Source organism: Ostrea edulis, chromosome 10, assembly GCF_947568905.1.
Source record: "Ostrea edulis chromosome 10, xbOstEdul1.1, whole genome shotgun sequence".
NCBI classification, from domain to species: Eukaryota; Metazoa; Mollusca; class Bivalvia; order Ostreida; family Ostreidae; genus Ostrea; species Ostrea edulis.
This window is the reverse complement of record NC_079173.1, coordinates 7,898,004-7,917,858: the sequence shown is the minus strand read 5'-3', so window position 1 is coordinate 7,917,858 and position 19,855 is coordinate 7,898,004. Positions and strand designations below refer to the sequence as shown.

The 19,855-nt window shown below is 35.3% G+C and overlaps 1 protein-coding gene across 1 annotated transcript; it reads left to right on the top strand.

Moving 5' to 3' along the window:
* The first annotated feature begins 14,386 nt into the window (after nucleotides 1-14,386).
* Nucleotides 14,387-18,515, top strand: LOC130050916 (uncharacterized). The gene is made up of 7 exons (XM_056151822.1): nucleotides 14,387-14,554; nucleotides 15,062-15,237; nucleotides 15,699-15,841; nucleotides 16,109-16,328; nucleotides 16,493-16,686; nucleotides 17,090-17,158; nucleotides 17,375-18,515. The coding sequence occupies exons 1-7, from the start codon at nucleotides 14,454-14,456 to the stop codon at nucleotides 18,023-18,025; spliced, it is 1,554 nt and encodes a 517-aa protein (XP_056007797.1). The 5' UTR covers nucleotides 14,387-14,453; the 3' UTR covers nucleotides 18,026-18,515.
* Nucleotides 18,516-19,855: the final 1,340 nt, after the last annotated feature.

The window sequence follows — 19,855 nt, the reverse complement described above, 5'->3', positions numbered from 1 at the left end:
TAAAATTATGTGAACTTTTAGAAATTGAAATTACTCCTAGCATGTGCTTTTAAACTCTCAAATTTGATATGTCATGATTTTTCGGATATCAAGTGGGAAAACGTCATTATTTATTTTCATTACTTGTATTCAACTTTTTTATCTTTATTATTAGAAGACATAATTATGTATCTATTTTATGTAATGATTGATTTGTGTTGCTTATGTTGTGTTGACACCAACAGACAAATCAAGTTTAATTGAATAATTTTTTAAGTGCAAAAAGGTCATGTTTAGAAAATTGTAGCTCAATAACAAGTATTGCAACCCCAGTTTTTCTTTTTAATTTCCTAATTTTCCTTCGATGTAGAAATCAAAAATACACTTCCCAAAACATTTACATTACTCCAAATCTTAGGTGCGAACCTCTTTGACTCTTAAAATTTTACAAATTGTAGACACTTTCATTGGATATAACGCTCAGATAAATGGAGTTGTGATTCATAATATTCAATGTTAATAACAGGAGTTTGAAATATTATATCGAAACTAGTTCTATTGCATTTTGTGAAATATCGGAAACTGTCGAGACTAGATACAAATTCATTTTCATTTTCGTATTGTTCTGCATGTAAATGTAAACCTTATATGGTACCAATTGTGATGCACCAGATGCGCATTTCGACAAATAATGTCTCTTCAGTGATGCTCAAGCCGACATTTTGGAAATTCGAAATAAAAATCAACTTGAAAGAGCTAAAAGGTAACCTAGAGTGTCAAAAACTGGAGCCAAATTTGTCCAAGGATAAGAGTATGCATGAGGGAGATAATCCTTAATTTTGAAATGAATTTCAATAGCAATTAAATATATATATATCTCTTCAACGCAAGAATATCTCATAGGGAAGGAGAGGTATGAAAACGTAAAGGTAACGAGCAGTGATCAATCTCATAACTCCTATAAAAATACTAGATTAAGATAAAGGCAAACACTGATCTTGATCATATAAATGGAGTAAACAGTAGTCAAGATTAGAATGTAAACAACGACTTAAAAATTGGTCTGAAACACGTCAGAGCGCATTCGACCTAATGGCAGATTGTATTTAAAACAAGATCGTTATAACAACCCTAGAATTTTCGAAACGTTTACCTTAAACAAGACTGTTGAAGCCTTTGTAACATCAACGTTCTGTCAGTAGTCTGCCTCAATTTAAAACTCATCATACTCAGAACAAGATCTTGTGTTTCGAATCAGTTGAGAAAGGTTAACATATCGAACAGTGATCAATCTCGTAACTCCAATAAGCAATACAAAATAGAGATTTGGGCAAACACGAATCCCTGGATATACCAGAGGTGGTAACAGGTGCCTAGGAGGTGTAAGCATCCCCTGTCTGTCGGTCACACCCGCGCCGAGCCCAATATCTTTATCAGGTAAACGGAGGTATCTTCACCTTTCAAACTTTCGCACCGACTTATTTGTGTTTACTTTCATAAATGATGCGTTTATTATCCGACTCAGAGAGAATATAAATATGAAATTAATATTGTTACTTTTTAATTCTATTGAGTTATATTCTTTAATTTGAATAAAGGGTATAAGTTATGTAGCTTGATAAAAACATACATACATCTATTCCTATAATAATGTCCAAATTGATACTACAAAAAAACCTTATAGTAAGCATGAAAGGTGAAGATAACGAACAGTGAGCAATCTCATAACTCCTATAAGCAATACAAAATAGAGAGTTGGGCAAACACGGACCCCTGGACACACCAGATATGGGATCAGGTTCCTAGGAGGAGTAAGCATCCCCTGTCGACCGGTTGCACCCGCCGTGAGCCCTATATCTTGTTCAGGTAAACGGAGTTATCCGTAGTCAAAATCGATGTGCCAAGAACGGCTTAACAATCGGTATGAAACACGTCAGACAGCATTTGACCCAATGATAGATTGTATTGACGAACTATATCGTTATAACGACCATAGAATTTGCGAAATACTGACTTCAATCGAGACTGTTGAAATCCCTGTACCATCAACTTGTTTGTGAGTAGCTTACCTCGATTAAAAATCTGACTACACGCAGAACAAGCTCTTGCATATCGAATCAGTTGAGATATATAAACACCATATGCAGGCGATAATGGAATATGTAAAAGCATATGTGAAATTTGACTTTATAAGTCACAAGAAATTTTGTCTAAACCATTTTTATTGGTACATTATCATACAATAAAATATGTTAAAGAGGAAACTCCATTAAATGAAAACTTAAGTCGATTAAGATTGGGTTGATACAAAAGGTACTGGGAAAGGTCCAGAAATGGATACCATAGTTAACATTGTGTCAGAAATGGCGAACACGAACAGACTAGAATATGGACACGCAAAGTATCAAAACTAGATTACAATAAAATGTTATCATTCACAAGAATAGTATCAAGACACTAATTAGTGTTCAGAGTATACATCTCTTAATATATATTAATTATATTGAACAATTAATAAAACCAAAAACACAAGTACCTGAATGCTAAAGCAAACAGACATTATACAAAAAAGACACCGATTGGCTGATCGCGACACCTTAAACCACGTGACATTCGACTCCTTCTCAGATTCTGTTCGGATCCTGTAACTTTCCACTATTTTGTCAGCCTTCTCTTCAGCGTCTGTCTTTTCGGCTTGGAAGTTCATCTGGCTTCTCCTCCAGCACTTAGGGTCTACAAAACGCATGAACGCTTGCCAAAACTTGGTGACGGGCTGATTATCCTGCTGTTTGTTGTACATCCACAGTGTAAGAATGGTCATCAACACCACAAAACAGCTGCTGTTGAACTGAATGACAATATAGATGTTGAGCAAACTGATCGGAACAGAACTCGGTAAACGGTCGGCAATCATGTTCAGGTAGAGAATTAGACATAGAAGTATTGTGACTGCATACGAAACTCTCTCCCCTGATGATTCCGGCAAAAGAAACACAAATAAATTCAGTAAACAAAGATAGGCAAGTGGAACGACGAAGTTAGTCATGAGATACGAAGGTCGTCTGGAAATACTGAAAGAGAATATCATGCCTGGGTAAAAATAAAACACGTGGTCTGTTAAAGTCACGTTTTCTATTTCCCACTCTTCGTTTTTCATTAGAGCGGTTGTAATGTCCAAATCCGGGGACTCCAGAAATAGGGATTTTATTGCAACTTTTTGGGATGGTTCGTCACCTAAAAAGAGGATCTCGCATCTTTGTCGATCCATTGGATAATAGAAAATGTTAGCTTCGCATTTAGTGGTAGTGAGACCCATCACGGAATAAAGCATAGTTCCATTAGGGTACAAATGGATTTTTTTAAAGTCGGTGTCCCCAGTTTTTACTGTTGTATCCTCTGTGACTGTATTGTATACCTGAATAGTGGGACTCCACACCAAAGAGATCGGGATCGGGATGTCCGTGTCAAATTTCCTTGGGAAGTTTGTCTTCAGTACGTTATCCGTCCAAAACATGTTCATTATCACTAGAGATGAGAGCGTTCCAGTTCTCTCTTCGTAAGAAACGACAGAGTGAAGAACCAGATGTATAGAGACCGTGATCGGAAGACTCTGATTATGTACCGGCCTGATATACGGCACGTAATTAGTCTTCAAGGAATTGTAAAAATCCACCAGGTCATCGATATCAGATGAGGTTGTAATTTTCACATCAAGACATAGAATTGATATTGATAAAATATAAATTCGAAAACATTTTGCATTCATCATTATTAATAGCATTTATTCCTTAACGTGCAGTGACCTAGATCTTTATGATCAGAACTGAAGTACTGTCGACAGTAAAAAATTAATGTACACAATTTTATAAATGAGAATATAATTCAGTGAATGCGTTCTAGGAACGTCATTGGTCAACTGATGTAACAAGAGCCAAAGAGTCTAGAAAATCCATTTTTCGAACAGGACCTTTTATCTTGTGCAAATACGGATATACATTAACAAAGTAACCCAGGAGCCTTGCGTACCTCGTATATATATTAATCAAGCTTAAACAGATGCCAAACAAACCATTTTTTTTAAACAAAAGAAAGAATCGATTCTCAGACTGGATTACCATATCCTATTTGTGAAATAACAAATTGGCTTTTTCTGATAAAGGGGGTAATGAGAAAAACAAAACCAATGAAATTTCTGTCATTGAATTATGACAACACATCAACTCCAAGACTGATTTGGCAGTTTTTGTCATGGCTTTATATATAGAGAGAAAATTCTTGACAATAACAACGGTGCCACGAGTTATGGCAAATGAGTATACAAGGTGAATCAATGACAAATATAAACACCAATAATGTACAACGACAATGAGCTACACCGACTTTGTCAACAGTGTATGGCATAGCAATATCACTGAAAATGAGAAAATGACAGAAGCCCAATTATTGGCCCCAGACCCTGGAAAACAACAAAAATCTAGGACAGGCTTCAAAGTTCAAAATTCGGCCAAGTCAGTGAGGAAACCAACGGTTCCATCAGAATACACATCTGTATAAAGCCACGACGTCTATTATGTATCGGTATGTTTCCAAGGATCGACCAATACCTGAAATAAAAATTGTAACAAAAACAGAAATATCCGAAATATATCAGAAACGGGTTGTGTGGGATGGGTCTTAATCGCAGCAGCTACAAGTTGGAAAAGGAAGCTTCCTCATTACGCATGCTCTTATAAACATGTACTGAAAACGTGCATGTCACTCTCATTACATGAGAGTTATCTTTCTTTGTAAATGTTGATGATGAGTTGCTGGTCGGCATAAAATGAGTGAACTCTAAGGGGTTAACTCTGATTATGACGACACATCAACTCCAAGACTGATTTGGCAGTTTTTGTCATGGCTTTATATATAGAGAGAAAATTCTTGACAATAACAACGGTGCCACGAGTTATGGCAAATGAGTATACAAGGTGAATCAATGACAAATATAAACACCAATAATGTACAACGACAATGAGCTACACCGACTTTGTCAACAGTGTATGGCATAGCAATATCAATGAGAATGAGAAAATGACAGAAGCCCAATTATTGGCCCCAGACCCTGGAAAACAACATAAATCTAGGACAGGCTTCAAAGTTCAAAATTCGGCCATATGTCGACGAGTACCTGCAGTGAAGCAAGGTGCGCGTAGACATCAGCCACATGCTGCAAATTTTGGCCCCTGCCATGACGAACTGCCCAATATGGATCAACTTACCTCAATTACTGCTCGAGGCGGAAAGTGATGAACCCCCTCCCTAATAATAGTGAAAAGGCCCCCCTGAATGGTATTCAGGAATATAGTTTGACCAATGTCAGTTAAGTGTACCCCGTCTCGAAACAAGACCGGGGAACATGATTTGAGATCAGGGTACGAAATATAATCCCCACCCTGATGAATGATAAATGTATTCATTGCACTATTTATTCTCTTGTGGGACATTTCTGCTGAATTTAATGTGAACATATGACGATAATAAGTACGAGGCAAGATTTCAGATCAAATGAATCTGCAATTTGGCAATAATTGATAAAGTGTATACATAGTTTCATAAATCTTTGCAATTGTCTAAGTGACATGGTCCCGATGCTGTTACCACCGCAATGTAACATCAAAACATCGGAAGGACCAAATTGAACAACTAGCCTTTGGATCTTAGATTCCATATGCTCCCAGGTCATGCCCCTCAGACCAAACCATCTAACGGCAATGTTCTTCGATAGTAGGTTGAGGTGCTGATTACCAAAATAGGGTTTAGTGTAGTTGCATGCATGATATATCAAAGATGATCCAACTATCCATACGGCTGTGTGGATACCTGCAATCCTAACATACTGTTAGTGACCAGTATAATGTTGCAAGCACCAAGCCTATAATGTAAAACTTATACAGTACCAATTTTGATGCACCAGATGTGCATTTCGACAAATGATGTCTCTTCAGTGATGCTCAACCGAAATGTTTGAAATCCGAAATAACTATGAAGTTTTAAATCTAAATATAGCCAAAAACAGCGTGCCAAACAAGTGGAGCAAAATTCGTCCAAGGATAAGAGCTATGCATGAGGGAGATAATCCTTAATTTTGAAATGAATTTCTAAATTTTATAACAGCAATTAAATATACATCCGTATTTTCAAGCTAGTAACGAAGTACTTAGCTACTGGGCTGTAGAGACCCTCGGGGACTAACAGTCCACCAGCAGAGGCCTCGACCCAGGGGTCATAATGTAAAACTTATACGGTGTATATCTTTCATCATTAGAAGAGATCATGTATTCAATAATTGCGCACAATAATTGAATTAATGCGTGCATCAATTGAAATGATGAGAGCAATAATTGATTTGACGCGCGCATCATTTTAATCATTGCTCTCGTCAATTCAATACGCAAGTTCCGAGTTACCAGCTCTCTACGAAAGGGGATAAATTTAATACCGTTGTTTATTACCGTGAATTTGCTACTCCAAATAAAGCAGATAACAGAAATCCTGATACGTCTAATTTTAAACGTACAATTGTTAGTATAGATTCGTGAAACATAGTTACATGTAGTTTACGAGCAGGTCTAGGTTTCCACGAACACCTCTCTGAAAAATGACTCTGTCATTTACACATCTCTCCATGTAATCCATCTGATCCACGGAATGCCGGTTTGACAATAGAAAGGGTGACCGGCTCTTTACTTCCAACATCACAATATTGATGATCTTCAGGAGGCACCGAGTCACTTAACATTTGAGGAGTCCCTTGTGTGTCTGTAAAAGGGACTCTTTATATTAATCCTATATTTTCATTGAACTTAGAATTGCTATCAGACTTGCAATGCCTCGATTAGTTTGTTTCTGAAAGTGTTCAGTGACGTATAGATGTAAGATTTTATTTACTGAAGGATAATATGAAAAATACAGAGTGTAGAGTCAAGGATGGGGTTGATTACATTGAAAATGTAATTAAAGAACTTTATTGTTGTAAATAGGTGGTAGATCTTTAGACAGCGATTACACCGCTTAAATGTACACCATGACCCTCACCGTACATAAATGATGTGTTGTCTGATAATTCATTAAATGAATGAACTCTCAATCTTATATTTATTATTGCACTTTATTTTCATATAATTTGATGTAGAGGCATGCTTGTTTTCTTAAATTCCTGTAAAAAGCAACTGATTGTCTTAGGGAAAACTCAATTTTGCTAGTTGGAAAAAAATCCACTAGCTAAAATTTGCTAGTAGTGAAAAAGGTTATTTTCAGTCCCTGACTATATTTCGTTGTCTTCCAACTGCCTTCACCTCGGACCAGTCTCGGCCACTTCAGGTACTCTCGTTTGTGTTTACGTTTGTCAGGCAAAGAAATGAACGTAACACCTGTCATCCAAGGATACTTCTCCAGTTGATGTAATTTCGTTTTGACGCGGTACATCCTGGTACCCAACAGCTTAAGGAATGAGAGTACCAAACCCCCGTATGCGTAACCCGGACGCAGTTTACCCAAGATTGAGCGGAGGTATAAATGTCTAGGTGTTGCGTGATTGGCTAATATCAAGAGTGAAATTATTTGGAATTGAAAGAAATATTATAGAGGTTCAAATTAATTGTCAGGATGAAAATTTATCGCACAAAATCGAGAAATGACTGAGGAAATTACCATGGTAGGGGTGTGCTTAAAATGAAGTGTGCAATTTACTGCAGATTGCTATGTGTTGTTAAAAAGTACAAATATGGCCTATAAAAGGCACGGGACCCTATATATTTTTTGTCATTTTTTATCAACACTTGGAATGAACTTTGAAATGTTTGCGGTCATTTGTTTAAAATCGATATAGTTAATTAGTGAGAGGACCAAAGGTTAGCATTGAGGTCTATGGGAAATGAATTGGTACTCTTTTCCCTTAAGTATGGTATTGTTGTTTGCATACGTTATTTGCCTCCAAACGCGAGAGTCGCGGTAAGCGGTAAATGTAGTACGGCCGAAAGCCGAAAGTCCCAGCTTGCAGTTTTTTCGTGATTTCTCTCTGAATACGGCATGTAATAACACACAATTTGCAGAGGTTACTCTTAGTAACCTAGGTACATAAAAATATGAACTTTTCCTGAAACAGAGTTTTCACCTACTGAAAAGCGGTAAATCTAGAACGTTTTATAAATGCCGAAACCCAAACACGTTCAGAGACATCTCCCTTCGTAATACTGCGTTTGAAATAATTTAATTCTTCTAGAATATTTTTCCAAGATATATTCTATGTTTCCAGAATTATTTTCACAACTGAGAATAATAAATAAAATGATTAAAAAGTGCAGTACTTTTTAATTGAAATTGTTTTGATGAACAAGGCCGTGTTCCATTAGTTTGGTCAATTCACCCCAGACTATGTAATGGAGCGTAAATGTGTGACATGACAGTTGAGGATGTCTGCCAGTATCATTGGTAATTATGAAAATTAATTAATGATACCGTTGTCCAGCTCTTGCCACATGGAGGCCTCCTCACCAAAAACCAAAATTCTGAAGAAGAAAAAATTCATATACAAAGGTAAATACAATTTTGAAGAATATTTGATAAATTGATATAATGCTGTTCTGGGAAAGAAAGAACCCCCCCCCCCCCCCCCCCCCCCGCGTAATGTTAACCTTAACAACTTGAATTTAAATAATCTTGTCATTTTGAATGAGACAGAAAAAGGAAAACGTAAAACCAAAAAAAAAAAAAAAAGAAATAAAACCCCTCAAAAGAGATAATATTTATTTAGTTTACTTATTAGATAATTTATTTATCAAATAAGTACTTATTCACAGTTTAATATAAAATCTTTAAACATTTTCCTGCATTGTTTTTTAACTATACTCCCTAAAGTAAATAATGTAACCCAAAAAGTGTGCTTTTACAATATTCTGTCATTTTGATTAAGAGAGAAAACGGAATGGTGATAGTATAGTCTTTAATCGTCTTGATGATGAAATAATGTTAAAATTTGTCGTTTCTCTTCGATAATTGCTACTTTAAATCACACTTCGTATGTAAAACTTATGCGATACCAATTTTGATGCACCAGATGCGCATTTCGACAAATTATGTCTTTTCAGTGATGCTCAACCGAAATGTTTGAAATCCGAAATAACAATGACGTTTTAGAGCTATTATAGGCAAAAACAGTGTGCCAAAAAAAGTGGAGTCAAATTCGTTCAGGGATAAGAGCTATGCGTGAGGGAGTTAATCCTTAATTTTGAAATGAATTTCTAAATTTTATCACAGCAATTAAATATATATTCGTATTTTCAAGCTAGTAACGAAGTACTTAGCTACTGGGCTGTAGAGACCCTCGGGGACTAACAGTCCATCAGCAGAGGCCTCGACCCAGGGTTCATAATGTAAAATTTATAGGGAACCAATTTTGATGCACCAGATGCGTATTTTGACAAATTATGTCTCTTCAGTGATGCTCAACCGAAATGTTTGAAATCCGAAATAACAATGACGTTTTAGGGCTATTATAGGCAAAAACAGTGTGCCAAAAAAGTGGAGTCAAATTCGTTCAAGGATAAGATGCATCATCAAATAATAATTGAATTAGATTATTCAATTAATTCTATAACGAATATGCTTCGACAACCGAAGTTTTAAAAAAAAGCATACTATTTATAGTGTATATTAAAGTAGATTGAAATATTGCAAAAGAGTGTGTGTATCACAAATAATATTTAGGGTGACACAATAAAATGCGCATATAAATGCACTATATATGCAAGTGGGATTTATTTAAGTTACCTTAGAGATCTAAAACTCAGTCTGATTCAATATTGTCTATGTTTAATGCTAAAAGGCGGACTTTCGGTAGATCGCATAATCGGCAACCGTGTTCAGGTTTCGGCATTTATAAAACGTACTAAATTTCAAACTCCGTGCACCTTCTCTGCCCAGAGCTCCGTGCACTCCTCGCCATACACCTCAGAGTCTGTCAACGGCTTTTTACAGAAATCTTGTAAAAGTTTCTAATATCCAACATTTGTGTTTTGGACTAAATATTTAGTCATATTATGAAATGTTTTTGGTGCGGTAAAATTGATGCTGAATGTAAATTGTTTCAAATTGCCGTTTTCTGATCATAAATTTGGAACTACTTCGTAATATGCGTATGAATGTAGGACATCACGTGGTGGAGATTTAAATGTAAACATGGAATCAAAAGTAAGAAAGGCTGTAAAAATACTATAAAACTTGTAGAATAAGAGACAAACAGCTAAATGGTAAATATGTACTAATTAAAGTGCCAGTGGGCTATGAAAAGAGCCTGATGTATCACTTGTTGCCAGAACTTTTAAAGGGAAAGGAAACCGAGAATGATTGTTTATATCATGTGATTATATTGTCACGTGATTCCAAGCATTGACAGAGGTGTATGTGAAGCTTTGCGTAACGCGCCCTTTGGTGAGAGAATGACTCTGTGCAGTGTCAATTCTCCGGGACTACTTTCCTTTACGAATAATGAAGGCTTTCCAAACTTCTGCAGAAAAACGCAAGTTACTATACGCGTGTGATTGGGCTTTATAAAATACAGGATAGGGTGGTCAAGTAGGATTTATTTAATCCAGAATTAATGGAAATAAATCATTCTACACTTTGTGTAATGTTTAAACTGATGTAAAATTGACACTACTGGCCTTGACATTGCACTATAATTTTGAGCGGAGCGTCATGGACGTACATGTAGTAATGATGATGCCGAGGCGTCTGTGGAAACAGGAGGAAGTTTTTATCGTATCAGGGCCATGCCCTTGCGTATTGTTTTCATATTTGAGAGAGAATCCAGCCATTAGAGACAGATATAGCCGGAAATTCTCTACAGATGGATGCAAGGTGAAGATAACGAACAGTGATCAATCTCATAACTCCTACAAGCAATACAAAATAGATAGTTGGGCAAACACGGACCCCTGGACACACCAGAGGTGGAATCAGGTGCCTAGGAGGAGTAAGCATCCCCTGTTGACCGGTCACACCCGCCGTGAGCCCTATATCCTGATCAGGTAAACGGAGTTATCCGCAGTCAAACTCAGTGTGCTAAGAACGGCTTAACAATCGGTATGAAACACGTCAGACAGCATTTGACCCAATGCGAGGTTGTATTGACGAATTAGATCGTTATAACGACCATAGAATTTGCGAAATGCTGATTTCAATCGAGACTGTTGAAACCCCTGTACCATCAACTTGTTTGTCAGTAGCTTACCTCGATTTAAAAACTGACTATATCCAGAACAAGCTCTTGCATATCGAATCAGTTGAGGTATATAAACACCATATGCAGGTGATAATGGAATATTGCTACACAAATATGGGAAGTTGACGATGGAGAAGCTGAAATCATCCCGTTTGTCATACAGTTGAGTTGTCAGTTTGCCGTTAATGCCTACTTTCAATGAAATATCTAAGTATGAAGCAGAAGTGGACGACTCGGTGGTGTCCTTTATTTCGTGCTCACAGGGATATATCAAATCGACATATGAATGAAAGCTATCATTGTTAATAAGTTGTCCAGAAAGAGCGAGAACATTCAAACAACCAGGCTAATGACTCGAATTTTCTCGGAGATCTCATGATGTTGCACCATTCTAATCGTATCTTTTGAAACATTAGCAGTGCCATAGAGAATGATGCATGTTGATAAAGTTTAAATGTTCATACATCTTCAGTGAAATACTACACGCACAGATTAAAGACTGACTATCGAAGATATTTAAAAAGCCAATTTCGTTGGGTTTTTTTTTAAATCTTGAAATTGTTTCTAAAATCAAATTACATGTAAACCAGACCTTTACCATATTGGTGGAATGAGTTAACAGAATAATTGTCAACACCAAAATCTCGCACAAATAGTATCATGAATACCGATATTTGATTTGTAGAGTAACGGAATATACTGAGCTGACCGGAGCTTGAATCTAGTACGTTTTATAAATGTCGGAACCCAAAGATTGCTCGAAGACACTGACCGATTTCCACAGCCCCTTTGTGAATACTGGGTTTTGAATAATCCAATCCATGCAAAAATAATAATTAAAACTATATTTTATGTTTCTATGTTTATTTCCACAACACGGAATAATAAAAACTGCTGTATTTTGTGATCGTGGCATTGTTTTAATCGGAACAAGTAGGCCCCCTTGGTTTGGTAAATTCGTACTTAAACAGCGTACGCGTACATGTAAAACGATAGATGAGGATGTCTGTCGGTAATTAGTAATAATTAAAATTCCTCATTGATTCCGTTGCCCAGCTCTGGCCACGCAAAGATTCCCCATTCACCCAAGTGCCATGTAATTTTGAATAAAAATCTTAGCTTCGAAAGTAAAGAAATTATACTCCCTGTAACCCCAAAAGTGTTTTTACAATATTTTGTCATTTTGATTAAAAAAGAAAAAGGAATTATGATAATACAGTCTTTAATCGTCTTGATGATGATGTTAAAAATTGTCGTTTCTCTTAGATAAAATTATTACATAGGACTAGTTTAAATTACACTTTGTATGCATCATCAAAATAATTATTGAATTATAAAATTATTCAATTAATTCTATAACGAATATGCTTCAACAACCGAAGTTTAAAAAGAAGCACACTATTTATAGTGTATATCAAAGTGGATTAAAATATTGCAAATGAGTGCGTGTACTAAACATGTATAGATTACAAATATATATATATGTAGGGTGACACAATAAAATGCGCATATAAATGCACCATACATGCAAGTACGATTTATTTAAGTTACCTTAGAGATCTAGAACTCAGTCTGATTCAATATTGTCTATAATGCTAAAAAAGGTCTTTCGGTAGATCGCAAGATCGGCAACCGTGTTCAGGTTTCGGCATTTATAAAACGTACCAGATTTAACCGCTTTTTTGGTAGATGAAAAATCTGGTTCAGTACCTTCTTTATGGAATTCCCAGAAAAAGTTCTACGATTCTTGTTTAATGGGTCACAAACAGTTATCACAAAAAGTTTGATGCCATTCTATCTACTATTAAGAGAGAAACCATGCAAAAGTCGTTATCCGGAACTTTCGGGTTTCGACCGTACTACATTTACCGCTTGCCATGCTAAACAGGGTGGGTGTAAACGTAGTCGGGGACATATTTCCCGCAATGTCCGATATTGATGTTCGCTGATTTATCGTTATACATGTACATTGGTTTTTCTTCAAATATCTTACTAAATGTGTTTTAAGACGATCACCAAGAATCTTCATTGTGAATTTGATGTATGGAAATTTCCGAATTATTTGATAAATGACTTTTATTTATTCTTTAGGGTCTAAAAGTTGTCTCGAAGATTTTTATGAAGAAAACGCATTTCCGGTTTTTGTTTTCGCCTTATTAAAAATTAAAATGAAATTAAATTTTCAATGTGTTTTATTTTGCTGTTGATTTTGCATAGATATTGTTTGATATCATAACAAATGGATTTACCAAATATTCAACATGTTATATGAATGCTCGTCCTTCTTTTTATGGGACATCGTTTCGATGGTTGACCCGAAAAGACTAGTCTAAAAATAAAACCAGAAGAATGCGACAGTTTAAACCCGTTTTATGCTAGGTAAATGTTTTGAAGTGAACGTTTAGTAAGGAAATTTAATTATAACTGATATGATTTAATTCTTATTGTATCCTTGTCTCTGATTGGTCAAATTCCAATTGAGGAACGCATATTATTTTTGTATGACCTGGTTTGGTCAGCTGGTTTGGTATGGGGACACACACCCTTGACAACCAGAGGCCGGAACTATTTTTTCTCTCTCTCTAAATTTACATCGCAGCACTGTTTTCAGCCTTCTGTGGAATTGAAAGTCAACGTGTACAATAAGTTTCTTCGGTTTGATACACATATTGTTTTCTTGTTGTCAATATTAGCAACTACTTGTACACAAATCACTGTTGAAAAACATCTTTCTCTGTATATGATGGTCGAATAATAGATTAAAACAAATATATTATATTCGCATTAATGATTTACCAAGTAAGCATTGTCCTGTTCATTTTGAAATACATTTCTCACTGGGGGTGTGGGGGATGGGGTCATTGCTTGATTCGCCTTTCAACAAAGCAAGCAAAATTCATACGTCACATTTTATCACATGACGTCAGTCACATTGACATGTGGATCGCAATATTTGTCACTTGCTTATACACATTTTCTTGTGTTGTATTTACTATTAGCGACAACGTTGCATGCAATGGTAAGTTTTCATGTTGTAGAAGTTTTCACAGAGTTAAAAGCCGCAAATTATTGATTTTTCTGATATTTGAAGATTTATTTTGGGTAGGCCTAAACATGCAATTACCCATATTTTCTCAATGGAAAACGTTCACTCCCAGACGCTTGATTTTTATCGGTGGTTAGCTGAACGCTTGAATCAAATGTAAACAATATGGCGAACCGCTATTTCGCACTGACGGTGGTGCAGTTGAAGAAGGAGCTTGCCTGTAGAAACGCCACGACGCAAGGAAGGAAGATAGATTTAGTTAGACGGTACATTTAACTTCTTTCTTCTGCTGTTTTACCGAAAAGTTTCATTTAAAAAAAACCCTGTAAAGTTAGGCTGTGTTAGCATATAGTCACGATAACTAGATCTGGTATGATTACATACTAGTACGCATTTCATCTCGAAAAAGATATTCGCACGGGATATTGCTTGACTTCTCAGAGTGTGGTCTACATACTTCTTTGGCTGCTATATTTGGGTTATCAGAATCTTTGTTTTATTTATCAATATAGGAATTTTAATCAACAGCAAAGGGATTGGGGGGGGGGGGGGTATTCAAAGGCTCATGACTTTGCTTGAGTCTCATTCTGTATATAAAGCCTTTATTGTATATTCTGTCAGCATTCATAAATCTTCAGGGGATCAAACCTGAACATTTACTGTCTTAAAGGTTAAACTTGTCATAAAGTTCCAATCATTCCTTAAAATGCTACATACATGTATGTAATGTACTCTTAGTCTATCATCTTGAATGATGTATTTGCCCGTTTCAGATTAGAAGCATATGACAGAAATGCCAATTTCCAGCAGCCACCTGTTCTGTTACCAGATCCTTTGGACGTAAACTGGCCTACAACAGGATTCCAACAACTCAATTCAGAGCACAGGAAATTACTACCTTCTATTACAAGGGAACAGATAGAAGCCTATTTTCTCCATAGACTTGCTGGTATTTATGCATTGAAAGCAATGATAGTTTTCGTTTTTCTCCATAGTATATCTCATTCAATTCATTCCTTGCAAATGATAAAATAACTAGTGAAATGAACATACACAGATCTGAATTTTGTTTCCAAGTGGTAGTTGCTAAATTATGGGGGGGGGGGGGGGGTAGTGTTAAATAAAGTCCATGGTTATCTGCATATCATATGCAAAAATTATGGAAAATAAATACTTTTTTTCAATTCAGGAGAGAGGTCCTTCCTTAACCTTGAAGAAATTGTTATGCTTAAATAAACATCATTTTATACACCCGGTACAGCACAGGCACTTGTTTCTGTAAATAACTTACGACCTCTGTATACTAATAATAACACATAAGTTATTTACAGAAACAAGTGCCTGTGCTGTACATGCATGTATTATGATTCACTTTTGTCATGAATAAATATATGCTATATCATATTTCAGGAGATAATGAAGCGGCATGTGATATCAAGGCAGTTAAGAATGGGGAACTATTGTACCAATCCGAGAGAGTTTTGGCATGCTCAGTTATAATTGAAAATGATGTATTTTTTACTGGAATAGTCAGTGCAGCCATGAAAAATAAGGTAATTATCAAAAATTTTATTCAACGCAATTTGATATTTAAACATGGTATACGCTTTATCAAGTTTTTGCTTTAATCAAGAATATTTTAGTAGATATTTCCAAATAAATATTCCGGGGTATATGAATAAATAGTCAGCAGTATGACACTGAAAAACATGTACATGTATGTGTAGTTTGGTCATTTAAAAAATATATACATGTATATTTCAAACCAAATCACTGAATACTTCAAAGAAATCACTGTCTAATTTGAAAGGTTATTACAGGTCACATACAGCTATAAACTAAGGCTGGAGAAAGAATCTGGAGATGTGCTAAACTCACACTGTGAATGCCCTGCAGGGAAAGGCCCAAATGGTACATGCAAGCACCTAGCTGCTTGCATGATTATGCTTGAAAATTTTATTGAGAATGGTGAAGTGGCGGTGCAGAAATCATGTACAGAAAATTTGATGATGTTCAACAAGCCAAAGGCATCCCATAAAGGTTGGAATATAAAAATATGCATGGACAACAGCATATAATTACATAAAAGTAGAAAATTCAAATTTGAGTCAACTTTTCCATCTTTGTTGATATATACAATGTGTCATATTATATAAAATTGGGATGTACAATTAACAAATTCATTTTCTTTTTCATGCATTCAGGATCTCCAGTCAAAGTTGAAAAAATTACAATTGGGAAGAGAAAATCAGCCGTTCATTTGGTTGACCCACGACCAGAAAAGTTTAGGAATGTAGAGGGCATGCAAGACCGGGTCAGAAACCTATTAATCAACTATACATCAAATACTTCTGAAGACATTGCATTTCGTTATCTTTATGAGAGAGCAGATTTGAAGGTGACTTACAAATTTTGAAAAGTCAATACTTATTTAATTTAGATTCACCATGGAGTGTGACCTTGAATGTAATTAATAATACATCAGGGCATTTAGCTTTTTGGTCAGTTTGTCTTTTGAATGCCAAGTGATGGGGCTTCATATGTAAAATAAAATCTTTCTTCTTTCTCACAAAATTTGTGACCTTGACTTTTTTTTTATTTCACTTTGCCATTACTTAATATATCACATTGGGTTTTGCATGTTTTTGTTGACCTTCGCATATGACCAATATGTTTTTAAACCTAACTATAACTTTGCCTACATTTCATGTTTATCTAGTCTTAATCTTATCTTTGAAATAATGTGTATATATAATGTGTACAGTTTTCATACAGTATAATAAAATTTTACTTATTTTCAGTCTGCAATTCATGACCACCACTACTTATCACTGCCTTTCACAGAATACTGGGTGGATAAAGCATTACAGGTACTTTCAAAATCATAAAATAATTTGGAGATGGGACTTTATGGCTAAATGAATTTTTGCTTGCCGCAGAACTGTATAAAACTATATAAGTACATGACATCAATTATATATAAAAAATAGCTTCATGTATTACCTATCAACTAAGATCAGACATATATATTATGACGATTTATGATTAAAGCCTTTTCTAGATTTTTTCTCCCTTTCATTGCACAGGTAACTGAATCAGAGGTGGCAAGTATTGAAAAAGAAACAAGGGGACAATCTACAAATAAGAGATGGTTTGCAGAGAGAATGTGGAGAATCACAGCATCAAATTTTGGGCAGATTTCAAGAATGACAGACAGACGTAACAAACAGAAGCTTTGTAAATCATTGATATCTATCAAGAGCCTCACCACCCCTGCAGTCACTCATGGAAAATCATATGAAAAAAAAGCAATCAAAAAGTTTGAAGATAACCACAACATAAGAGTTCATGAGAATGGTTTATTCATTTGTTCAAAAATGCCATTTCTAGGTGCAACACCAGATGGCGTTATAGATGATAAATATATAATAGAGGTGAAATGTCCTTATAAAGGGCGGAGACAAGAAATCAACACAAACACAATGGAATATTTCACTTATTTAGAGGTAGTGGGTGGGGAAATCAAGCTGAAAATATCTTCCAATTACTATGATCAAATTCAGGGACAACTGTATATAAGTGGCAGACAATTTTGTTATTTTATTGTGTATACACTAAAGTCACTATTTGTAGAAATTATTGAAATCAACAGAGAATACTGTGAAATGTGCCTTATACCAAAACTGGAGTCGTTTTATACAAAACATTACAGACCTTTCATTGCCTCAAATTTATAAATGATTGCAAATTAGGCCAATTAAAGTTAATTGATAGATTATCATCCCCGCCCGCCCCTCAAAAAAGGGCCTATCCCGATTTTTTTAATGCAAAAATTATGATTCAAACAAACTTGCTTCCCAGTGACATGAGTGAATGATTAAAGTCACAGAATGTTGTTTTATATATATATATTCTACCAAGGAATCTTTGAATTCCTTACTTGATTAACACTTTGTGTGATGTCTGTTTTCATTAATTTTTTTTTCTCAGGAAATAAAAATTAAAAAATTATATTCTCCCACCCGCCCCATTTTTTTTTTGACCCCAGATGATAATCTACTAATTAGGTTGAATTGGCCTTACTTTGAAACCACCTCCTTCTGTACTACTTAAATGTATGCTACAAATGAAACAATATATTTCCATAAAATTGACTACATGTTGTGAAGTATTGCAGGGAACACTTCAGATTGCCTAATAAAATTGCCCCCAATATGTAATCTGAAATTTTGGACTTTTCATTATGTCAATATGGTGTGATATATTCTAAATTTAAAAATATTAACCAAGGCAATAGCTTGGATCAGTATTTTCAAACTGAGTAAATATCAGAATAGGGAGAAATTTTATGATGGTGAATATCTTACAATGCTAACAAGCATATCTTATATGAATTATATTTAGATAAGTAAATGCTAGTGTCACTACCTTCATATATATATTATTCATATATGTATGAATTCAATAAAACCAATTGTCGAGGACTGATCAACATAAAATGTGATTAATTCACAAGAAATGATATGAATTGAGAAAATCTGTTTAAAACTGCACATCATCATTTAGCCTCTTTTGCTTTAATATCATCACAACTTATGCAAATTTATCTACAATTGACCTTCTAAACTTGCTTAGCACAAAGCAGATATAAATGATTCGGGATCCAAGCTGAATTTTGCTGTGACTAAGTTCATTCTTTAGAATTTTAAAACGTTTTGCCAGACCAATGACCCTTTCTACATGTATGCGTTTTGAAGCTACACGTCGATCATGTACTACTTCATGGGCTTCAAGTTGGGATTTACCTTTCAAAAATGTTGGAGTATTTACTTGAAGATCCTTGTTAGCAAAGAGATCTTGCACCATGATGCCTCGATCAGCCATGATGCTGTCGCCTTTCTCAAACATACCATCTTTCAATAAATCAGATCTTTCAATAATCATTCTATCACTTGCAGACCCACCATAAGCATCGGAAACATATGACACAGCCCCTCTGGGAGTCACTCCAATCATTGCCTTTATAGTATTTCTAAAATACCATAAACTGATCGTAATTACTGAAACCAGTGTAATACGAAACAGCATCTGCATTATCTTTAAAATTTTCAATGGAACATTTCATAGCAAAGGGATTTTGCACAAATTTTTTTCCTAGATCCTGGATTTCTGTTGGTGTTTGATCAGCCTGCCCAGTCTTTACTGTATGATCTATAACCACTTCTTGCTGTACACCTGTAATATACATGTACAAGTAAAAATAGGTGGAGATTTCACGTGTCTTACCAATACAGTAACTCGCTTAAATCTTTAACTGAAAGTACAGAATGTTTTTCAGTTCTTTTGATGTGGTGTATGTTCTTTTTTCCCTTTTGGACTTAACCTAACATAACTTAAATGCCCTATCAGCAAATTTCTGACATTGCATATATTTGTGGACTTTTACATTGTGACATAATAGTTAAATGGCCTATCAAAGCATTGTTTTACATGCAGTGGATATGGCTAAATGCAGACTTAAAGATTCCTTTATGTCTGTGCATGTGACACAACAAGCACTAAAGTAT

Excerpts from the sequence above, each read along its gene's own strand:
- LOC130050916 (XM_056151822.1), top strand. The coding sequence starts at position 14,454 with ATGGCGAACCGCTATTTCGCACTGACGGTGGTGCAGTTGAAGAAGGAG. Across the intron at positions 15,238-15,698 it reads TTTTCTCCATAGACTTGCTG|GAGATAATGAAGCGGCATGT; the intron begins GTATTTATGCAT and ends ATCATATTTCAG. Across the intron at positions 16,329-16,492 it reads GCCAAAGGCATCCCATAAAG|GATCTCCAGTCAAAGTTGAA; the intron begins GTTGGAATATAA and ends TCATGCATTCAG.